At 38.9% G+C, this 10467-nt stretch overlaps 1 protein-coding gene and 1 long non-coding RNA gene across 5 annotated transcripts in view; one reads left to right on the forward strand and one right to left on the reverse strand.

Annotated features, from left to right (window-relative positions):
- The window catches only part of LOC133518817 (guanine nucleotide exchange factor DBS-like), a 138621-nt gene extending 128246 nt beyond the window's left edge, over positions 1-10375 (reverse strand). For 2 of the 4 annotated variants that reach the window (XR_009799538.1, XM_061852540.1), the window contains exon 1: positions 9875-10375. Coding sequence is in view for 2 of the 4 variants with exons in the window: in XM_061852540.1 (XP_061708524.1) it covers positions 9875-10043 (169 nt within the window). In the remaining 2 variants the exon portion in view is untranslated. The remainder of the gene's footprint in view (positions 1-9874) is intronic. The other 2 variants (XR_009799539.1, XM_061852541.1) reach the window with 1 other exon arrangement.
- Positions 66-1396, forward strand: LOC133518827 (uncharacterized). Its single transcript, XR_009799540.1, has 2 exons — positions 66-548; positions 1071-1396. It is a non-coding gene; the product is annotated as an uncharacterized LOC133518827 (long non-coding RNA).
- Positions 10376-10467: the final 92 nt, after the last annotated feature.

The raw sequence follows: 10467 nt of genomic DNA on the forward strand, positions 1-10467 counted from the left end.
GTATTGACGCTGTCTGCCGACTCAAGGCGCCAACATTTAAAACTTGTTGCCTGACTAGAGAACGCGCTTTTGAATTAAATGTTCAATAATAATAAAATCAAACATAATTTAATCAAAACATTGATTGATCAAAACGTGTCATTGCTCAAATTAAGGTATTAGTTTTTTAAGACTTTTTATTTTTAAAAACCAGTGTTTTTCATACGACTACGGCCGTGTAGTAGGTATAAAGCACCCAAAATATCTTGGCTCTGTAGATCAAGTCTATACCTAGTGAATGTCATATATCTATGGTCTACACTTTGCTACAAAAAAGTAAAGTTAAAAAATAGTAAAATGGCGTCAATGGTACGATTAATGCGATTGCTATTAGTGTTGATATGTTTTGTAAAATTGTTAAGGTGATCGTTTTAAGAACTTAGTAACCTCCTTATATAGGTAATAATGAAAAAAAAGAGCATTATGAATAGTGTGTTACAGAAATATCCCCCATCAAGCTCAGCTATAACCTGTCGGGAAACACGATCTAGCACGGCATGTGAGCACGGGTAAGGCCGATAGTGTAATGACCTGTAGATTTAACTCCGAAGATTATGATTATGACCAATTCACTTCAATTCAGCAGTCCTGTCTCTTTCCAAATTTCGCGGTCCTGTTGTGTGCCCCATACAGAATAGAAGGACCTTTATTACTATATTGTGAGTGAGGTTTTCAGTCAAAAGGTAGCACCATGGTAAAAATTGCTTGTAAAATTACAGATAAGGTCAGCCAGGACAATTGCAACTGTAGGATAATTGCAACTATGGGGCAAATGCACTCTTAAAAAGTGAGTAATAATGAGAATTATGACTGATGAAAGTATGTCATGAATACAAGTGGCTAGCTCATTACTTCTTGTATTTAGAGTAAATAGTTGCATTGGTCCCATGGTTGCAATTGCCCTGGGTGACCTTACACACATTCTTTTAGTTCACTTTTTTGGCAAAATAAATCTTTAAAAATCTAAGGGTTGATTTAGCCCCGCTACCACACAGGCAGACTTGCAGTGTTGAGTTAGGGTATGATATAAGTTTCAGACAAATATCAGCTTGCCTCAAGGACTCTGCTCCAAAATGTCTACGAGTAGCTCAAATAAGGAAGATGAGAGACGAGCAGATTTGATAAAAAATAACAACTTACTAATTCCATGCAGAGAAGTCGCTGGAAGAAACTAGTAAGCTATGAGTTAAGTACATGTATAAAAGTAATATGCCATGTCAGAGAAGAGTGGCCTACCAAATCCCACGAAAAAAGCAAATTCTAAATAAAACACGAGAGTGTGACACTGACATCCGTCCGGACGCACCTTGAGGAAGGTACGGAATACGGAACCCTAAAATAAACAACGCTTCACTCATTAGTGTCTCATTTTCTGAAAGTGTACGGAATAGGGAGGTAGGTACTTACTCGCATTACGCATGGTGCAACACAAAACGTTGATTGGAATTGGAACAAACCTACATTTGTGCTGTTCGGTCGCGGGAGTGGTTAGGTACCCTTCAGTACCGCGTTTCCTGCCATAAAGATTAATCTGGTGCCGCGTTCGACAATCACGCGATAGTTGACGGATTATGAAAGGTAATTTCTAAACAAAGGTCACAAGTTTATAACAGCATTAGACTCAAAGATTAGAATTTAGTTGTCGGCAGCGATTTTGATAGCCCAGAGACTGCAAGTAGGTATTTAATACGTCAAACATCTATGAAATTATGACATATACTTAACACTTGCACAGGATGGACTATCAAGATCGCTGCCAACTTAACTTGGTCTGACTCTTAAGAGGTAAGTAGGGTAGGTGCATTAAATTTCGTCCGATTGTAGGAGTTGCCAACTACAAAATGGGAAAAAAATATTAAATACACTTACTAAATAGAATACATTTAAGTAATGTTTGTATTGCTCATATTGTCTATTTTAGGTTAATATTACTTGATCATAAATAATATTTACCTTTTTTTATAAAAAATATAATATAATTATGTATTTTGCAAAAGTAGTGATATTTTAGTTTATTTATTTATTTAAACATACAATACATGAAAGTACAAATGGCGGATTTAATGCCAGAAGGCATTCTCTACCATTCAAACATGGTTGAGAAGGCATGCAGTCAACAAAGATTGAGTTAGTTCGTTTCCGTCCGTCTCTGAGCTAGTTTACGTCCACGTACATATATATGTCATTTTTAGTTGGTTTTATAGCTTCTGCCCGCGACTTCGACCGCGTATAATGATTATTTTCGTGATAAACCTAACCTATGTCCTTCCTTGGAACACGATCCTTAATTTAAATACGACATGTAAATCGGTCCAGAATCAATTGTACAAAATACCATTTTATTCACACACCGTTGACAAAACACGAGTGGACGGTTGGACGTAATCTAAATGCCTGCTTTAATAGGCGATACAGATCATATTGAGAGGAAAAACAAATGTATTTAGTAGATATATGTATTTAAATAAAATCACCATATACTAAATATTCGCCTAGCTATTTGGGTTTCCGTCCGTCCGTGGAGGAATAATGGGTATTTTAGTTCTCGTCCAGTAAATTTCTCTAAGTTTTCTTTAAAAAACTTCATGAAACTGATAGTTTTAGGTTTTATTATAAGTACTTCTAAGTATACATCGGGCTAAAATACTACTTAAAATAGCTAGTATAGTAATTAAACTTTCCATGAACATTTCCAATCTCCACTATTGTTTTCATGGTTTTATATTATATTTTATTTTCAAATTCGCTACTTGCGAAATATTATTTTTTATGTAGATAGATTATTGTTCTCTTGTTTAGACATTAAGGATATCTTAAAATAAGTCTAAAATTGTGCAGTATGGTAAGTTTATACTCAAATTCTACCTTATTATTTTTAGCAACTCCGTTAAGTGGACGGAAACTACAGCTGGACGGTAAATAGCACAAACTATACTTTATAAGTTTGGTATTTCGGAAATATGTACTTTGAAAACAGGTGGCAATTATGTTCACCACACATATATCTATCGGCTCTCAGATAGTTAGTTTGCTAGACGCCAGCTACATCGAGTCTTGCAGCTTGAAAATTTTCTGCCCATCGGTCGAAAAGCGTCAACTTACGGCCCACAGCGCTAAACGAAATTATTTGAAATGGAGGCGGAGGTCCCTTTACTGCTCTCATTTCAACTTGTCCGTCCATCCATGGAGGTAATACTCTATTAAGAAAAAGCGCTGCTGGCTGGTGCTGCTGGGGGTCGAGAGACGTGGCGTGAGCTCAGCATGAAGGCCATCGGCACTGCTGCCACCATTGGTACCAAAAGGAACAACAAAAATTTGGCAAAAAATCTCAATGTAGGATAATAAACAAGAGGCAAATATTATGAGCGGTCTATTCTCTTTATGCAAGAGACACAAATTTAAGTAAGTGGATTGGGTAATTATCTTCCGGTTGTGTTCTTCGTAAATTATTCATTTTCAGTAGGTAACATGCGCTTCGCCTAGGTATATTACTTTAATAAACCAGCACCTAATTGACAAAAATATGACCTTGATGCTACCTAGATTTATTAAAAAACCGTTTGCTTGTTTTTTTACTTAATGTTTCAAATATCAAGACTAATAACAGTGTCATGTGTCAATGTGCATTGAGAAACCTATATTATAGACTTATATATTCAATTTATAAGTGTTACTAATGGAAAACCAGCCAAGAGCAGATCGAGCCGTGCTCAGTGTAGGGTTTCGTAGTTACGTGTCCTGTCCGTCACAATAGGAAGCTTTGATTGGGGGCTATATAGTACCTACCTTCCTGCTTAGTTGATTAAGTTTTTATGTTACGACTTCATCGGCGTGATTGATTTATATACCAAACTACCCGCGCCAAATTGCAGCTTTCTAGCCTTACAGTTAGTGAGGTAAGCCGTAGCCACAGACAGTCTGACATGGCGAAACTATAGGGGTTCCTGGTTGACTATGGAACCTAAATATGCGGCGAAAAATCGAATTAGCTGATCGCAAATATAGCCCACGATACGATCCTGACGTACGTCCCGAAAAGCAGCAAGGGACCAATGAATACATTATTCAAATCCCAGGGATCATGTAAAAAAGTGTCTGCTCGCGATAAAAATACAATATTAGAATTTTTACAGAACGATACAGTGGAGTGTTGGATTCCGTAACTTTTAGAGTAGAGCTGCGTAAGGGTCTCCCCAAACTAGTCGACGCCGTTTCGGCAAATCGCGTACGGAAAAAGCTTTATGTCAACGCAATAAGAGCGAATAAGTCGTAAATCGGCTCGGCCCACGCGAAACGACGTCTTTCGACGGGAAAACGGCGTTTTGCCGTAAAGCTGTTCGCATTCGTACGACGCTGTTTGCAGCCTACCGCACACGTTCGCATTCATAAATCTCCTTATACCGCCGTACGGTGCCGGAAAGAGTTGAACGTCTCCGATCACGGCCGAGTACCTACGATAAGGACCGGTCAGAGCTGGCGGAAGCCGATCAGCGTCTTCGACGGCCGAACATAGCTGACGACGGCCGAACAGAGCCGATGACGGCCATAATAATCGTAAAACATTTTTGGATCGAGTCTCAAACGAGGATATCGTAAATTAAATTCACCTTCACTTAATCTATATTGCCACAAAGAATCAACCCACGGTCGCCTCCGCTTTTGCTGCTGTTCTATCTCTTCCAACAAGTAGGCTACGATAAAAATGCTGGTAAGCCTTTTTTTCCATGCCCGTCTACGTAAAATAGCCATCATCACAGGTTATTATATAATATGTAACAATTACCAAGGAAAATAATCTTACAGGTCTGTTCAATTTCAAACTCAGGTTGTAACTAACAACCAGTCTCCAAAAATGAGATTTACGATTGCCGATCACCCGCTGTCCTACATCTGTTCGTCGGACTCAACGGCTGTACGTGTGCTGTCTGACGTCTCGACGGCAGGACGGAGCACGGGAGAGCCGACCGTCGCTTTACAACTGTTGCGATAGCAAGTCGCAGGCGATCGGGCGTCTCTACGGCCGCAAGGAGGATGAGACTGCTAAACGCAGGTGTCCAACCGCGGAGACGGTCGATCGGCTAAATGCGAATAGTGTGGTGTAAAACACTCGGCGAAAGCCGACTCCGCGTCGACTGGTTTGGGGAGACCCTAAGGCTACTTGTAAAACCCTTCGACCGCAGCTAGCCCCTTTTAAGGTTTCTCGGTTACAACCGTCCGGAGACTATTAAGCCTGTTATACGAGACATAATAAAGCTAAGCTTAAGTACATGGTACCTGGGTAACGAGCGTAACCTGTTAGTTCTTAACCAACGAGGTCAAAAATATGTGCGAAGGATGATGATGAAGGATGATGGGCTAATCATAATCAAATTATGTGAAAAACGACATCCTAATATGAAATAATCCTGTGAAATCACTAGATAGGATTTTTATAACAAGTCGTAGAATATAAAAAAACCTTTCTGATGGTAGATTAGAACATACGGCACTTGTCCTATGGGTTCCTAGGAGTCCTAGGTTAGTGTGTGTACAAACTACCACAACTGCCTATCGATTTTGCGGCAACTGATGTTTTTTTTTAATACTTCGTCCGCTACGTCGGTGGCAAACAGGCATACGGCCCGCCTGATGGTAAGTAGTCTCCGTAGCATATGTACGCCTGCAACTCCAGAGGAGTTACATGCGCGTTGCCGACCCTAACAACCCTCCCTCCCCTCGTTGAGCTCTGGCAACCTTACTCACCGGCAGGAACACAACACTATGAGTAGTTACTTGGCTGCGGCTTTCTGCAAGGCGGAGGCACCTCCCCAGTTGGGCTCTGCTCTAGATCTGGAAGGACATCCGCTGTGCTGTGCCCTACCACACTAAGCTAGACGACATTCACAATGCCCATAGGTACCTCTTTTGTGGACGTAGTTTAAGGACGTACCCGGGTTCTTATAAAGTTCTTTATAAGAATGTCGATGGCAATGGATTTACAATATATCTACTTACTTATTATTAATTCTATACCACAATACAAGTCGGTGGAATGGAAACGATAATGACCTAGAGAAATTGATTTCTCCATATTCCCCAAAGTAAGCTGAATGAATGAATAATTCCATGCGAGGTTTTCTGGAGAATACAATTAATACAACGGTTACTTTTAGGTAAATAAGTAGGTACCTAAATCTTTGCTTGTACACAAATCATGGTGCTGGTGATCGAGCTCACATTTATGAGTCAGTCAAAAACTTAAAAGCTAGGCGACCTGTATTGATTGATATATCTTGCAAAAGATGGACCCAAATCAAATATATTTTTCTTAGCATCATCATTATCATCAATATCACCATTACTTTACTTTCGGTGTGTAGCGTAGGCAGCATGTAGGCAGGTGATATAAGAGTAAAAATAATATAAAATAAAACCAACCAAGAGGGTCTCCACCGATGCGGAACAAATAATAATAACTACATTACATTACCTGCGTATGAGCGCATATTTTTACGTCGGCATTCTGTACCCCTAGTGTAAATATTTTCGACAGCGAAACGTGACGTACGCATTTGCGTTAAGTGTCATTTTGTATGAGATTTTTGACTTTCCAAAACGTCCCGCTTGGCGCGCTGTTCAAAAACCCATACAAAATGAGACTTAATGCAAACGCGTACGTCACGTTTCGAAATCGAAATTATTTACACTAGGGGTACAGAATCAGATGACGTTTTGTACGAGTAATAAACGGCCAAAAACTCTTTTTTCGAGCGCCCATTTCTCGGCGCCAATATTCAATTAAATAATGTACATAAATTATTGCGAACCAAAATTTAATCGACAGACCATTTATTTGGCTACAAATTTGCATTGAAGAAATTTTCCTTATACTCGTAGTTTTGGCATTATTGTGTTTTTAGAAAAAAATGGAATTTGGCTAATAGTTTCCACCCTATAGGACAGTATTAACCAGGGGAGTGTTCTAGAGTTAACAAAGTTGTACACATTTAATCACTAATTTAAATTTTTATACTACGTCGCTGGCAAACAAGCATACGGCCTGCCTGATGGTAAGCAGTCTCCGTAGCCTATGTACACCTGCAACTCCAGAGGAGTTACATGTGCGTTGCCGACCCTAACCCCACCCCCCTCGTTGAGCTCTGGCAACCTTACTCACCGGCAGGAACACAACACTTTTCACAATTTAAATGTTTTTAATTATTTAAAAATAATAAGCCCCACAAATTTTTGATGTATTACAAAGATATAAATATTATTTAGCTCCCGACGCGGTTCTGTTTATCTGACTTAAACTACCAGTTTAAGATACATAATACCTATGTCAAAAGAGGCACGAAGAACACATCTAAGCAGTTAATAGTAGATTGTTAACCAAGGGATGAATGGCACTCATTTCTGTCGAGGCAGTCCATAGTCCGAGACTGAAATGGTGCCTTTCACCCGAGTAAGGCCCGAGTTAAACATTACTTTTCATTTCGAATACGAGGAAAGTAAAACGTGAGCGTTAGGATGGCGGGTGGACCTCAGCAAAATTGAACGAAATATTTATAAACATATTGTACCTTCGGTGTACCTCAGTGTACCTTTAATACAATCCAGTGCACCTATCCCTAATTAAAAATAGTAAGTGTGCATTTAAGCAAATGTATCAAATCTTAGGTACTCTATCTTGCCTCACTCTCCCCTACCGCTTTTTTTTTAATCCGAAAAAGTAAGCATTTGACCACAATCTCACCTGATGGAAAGTGCCGATGTAGTCTAGGATGGAACATGCTTACCTAAAAGATGTCTATTCACTCTCGATTTAAAAAGGTCCAAGTTATAGTGGACTGGGAATAGATTTGCAGGAAGTGAATTCCACTCCTTAGCCGTTCGCATGATAAAGCTGGATGCGTAGCGTTTAGTGCGAATCAGTGGTAAAGTAACGACGTAAGGGTGAAACGCAAGTCCGCGTCTAGTCCCACGGTGGCAGAACGGAGATGGGGGGATAAGATTATGTAATCCCATCGCACACTCCCCGAAATGTATCCTGTAGAATACCGATAAACCTTGGCCCCGAAATCGTATAAGGTCTTCTCTAAATATTGAAAGCCTTCATATTCAGGAACAGAAAACGTCAAATAGAACCTTTATTCCTATATAACCCTAAAATTACAACCTAGCATCAGGATCTTGTTTTATTTCACGCAAAATGTAAGTGGTTATACTGTACCTCTAGTGTACTTCAGTGTACCTTTAATAAAAATAGCTGTTCCTCTCCCAAAACTAAGTTACGTCTAATAATAAACCCGATTTGGTGGACCATATTTCTTTAGATATCTCGTTTTAGGGAGAGGTACACTGGTTTATATTGAAAGTTCACTGAGGTTCACTGAAGGTACATTATATTATAACTACAAATATTTTGTTTGAAATAATGCAAGATTTAATAGGTCCACCGTGGACCTTAGTTTGAGCATAGCTCGTTTTAGGGATAAAGAAACCCATTTCTATAGAAGGTTTGCAGAGGTACACTGAAGGTACAATATAACTACATACTTGTAGTGCGGTATAATCCATGATTTCATAGTCCTTAGTATTATCCTGACGTCAAGATGGCGGGTGGACCTTTTTTGTTAAATATCTCGTTTCAAGGAGAGGTACACTGATTTCTATTCATAGTTTACAGAGGTACAGTAAAGGTACAATACAAATACATCCATTTTGCGTGAGATAATGCACGATTTAATAAGTCCACCCACCACCCTGACGTCAGAATGGCGGGTGGACTTTTTTTGTTAAATATCTCGTTTTAGGGAGAGGTACACTGGATTCTATTAAAGGTACACCGAAGGTACAATATGTTTATAAATATTTCGTTCAATTTTGCTGAGGTCCACCCGCCATCCTGACGCTCACAAGAATAAAGTTTTATAGTATTTCTTGAGGGTACTTTCAATTAACAATTTAGTTATATATTTAGGGATTTATGGACTGGGGAGTTAAATATTAGAATGGAAATTGAACAACAAATGCATTTAATATCAAAATTTAATTGCTTATCGGAATATAAACGAAAAAACCTACTACGCAGAAACGCATCATTTTTTGCATACTTTTAGAACAACTACTACCCACTTTCAGAGCATGAGAAATGAAATATATTAACATTCTTCTAAAACTTAAGAAAAAGCCATGAAGCGAAACAATTCATACCTAGCTTTATTTCATCAGCTTTATATCACTTGTCCGTAGATGGTATGGACTAGCAGCAAAGTCCGTTTATCGGATTTCCGAGGACGATGGCCTAATTCGAGGCGATACTAGATTCCTTTGTGCGTTACCAACTAATAAATAAAGTACATTTTTACTGGGTTATCTAAACATTCAAGATCAAGAGCCCTCCCATTGTTTGTTTTATTAAGTAAGTAGCTCAAGTAGATACTATAATGAATAAAAAGGTTCACGCCATTAAATAAAACACACCATGAATCATTTAAATTGAATTGTGTCTAAAATAATTATTTGTCGGATTACCAAAATTGGCAAAAATATTTAAAAAAAAAAGTACATCACTTATTTATCTGTGGGCCAAGGTCCGTAAATCAGAACAAAAAAATCGTTACGATTTGTTTGTTAATGTCGCAAGGCAATTTGGAGCTACTGAATTTTGAAAAAATCGTTCTTCTCTAATACAAGGTAGGCATGAGTCATTCAGAAACGTACTTTTGTTATCGTTATCTCAGTTATCAACAACCTTACTAGATTTTGTTTACTGATGCTAGAGCTTTTTTATTTATGCCTACTTAGAAGAGCTTTAGTCATTAGGGATCTTTCAAAATCAAAATAGACTCACCAGCTGCAGAGTCCAGCGCGAAGCAGCTGCTGCGAGACTTCACCACTGCATCAGGAGATGGACCGTCAGGCCATTCTATTCGCTCCTCCATAGCCTTAGAGGCGCTTCTCTTAAATTGCTCCAAGAAACTGTCTATTTGCGTCTCAATGCTCGTTGGAGAACTAGCCATCGTTTCCACCGAAACACCGAAAACAAACACAACAGCACAATCTTTCCCTTTACGGAATTTTACACATTTTGGGCCGTGATTTATTTTCGACCGTTATAAATAAATAAGGATGCGTCAATATAATTCGCATTGCATAATTTTCTCGTCATCTTTAAACCGAATTCGTTCATCGACCCGAGTTTACGAACGATGACATCAAAAAGACCGCGGAGCATGAAAGAAACTAGCGCATTGGGTAGCGAAGTGATTTTACTACGGATACCGTTATGATATAGTTATATATATATTGTATGATGTTGAAAATAAAGCGACTCCCACCGACATCTATCGATCCCGCGGAACAGCTGATGAGCGCCAGTGCTGCCAGAGTTAAATAACCTAGCGTCGAAATTTTATTGTCTTTCATTTTAAACTTCTTGATATT

The sequence above is a fragment of the Cydia pomonella genome, chromosome 6 (assembly GCF_033807575.1).
Source record: "Cydia pomonella isolate Wapato2018A chromosome 6, ilCydPomo1, whole genome shotgun sequence".
Classification (NCBI taxonomy): Eukaryota; Metazoa; Arthropoda; class Insecta; order Lepidoptera; family Tortricidae; genus Cydia; species Cydia pomonella.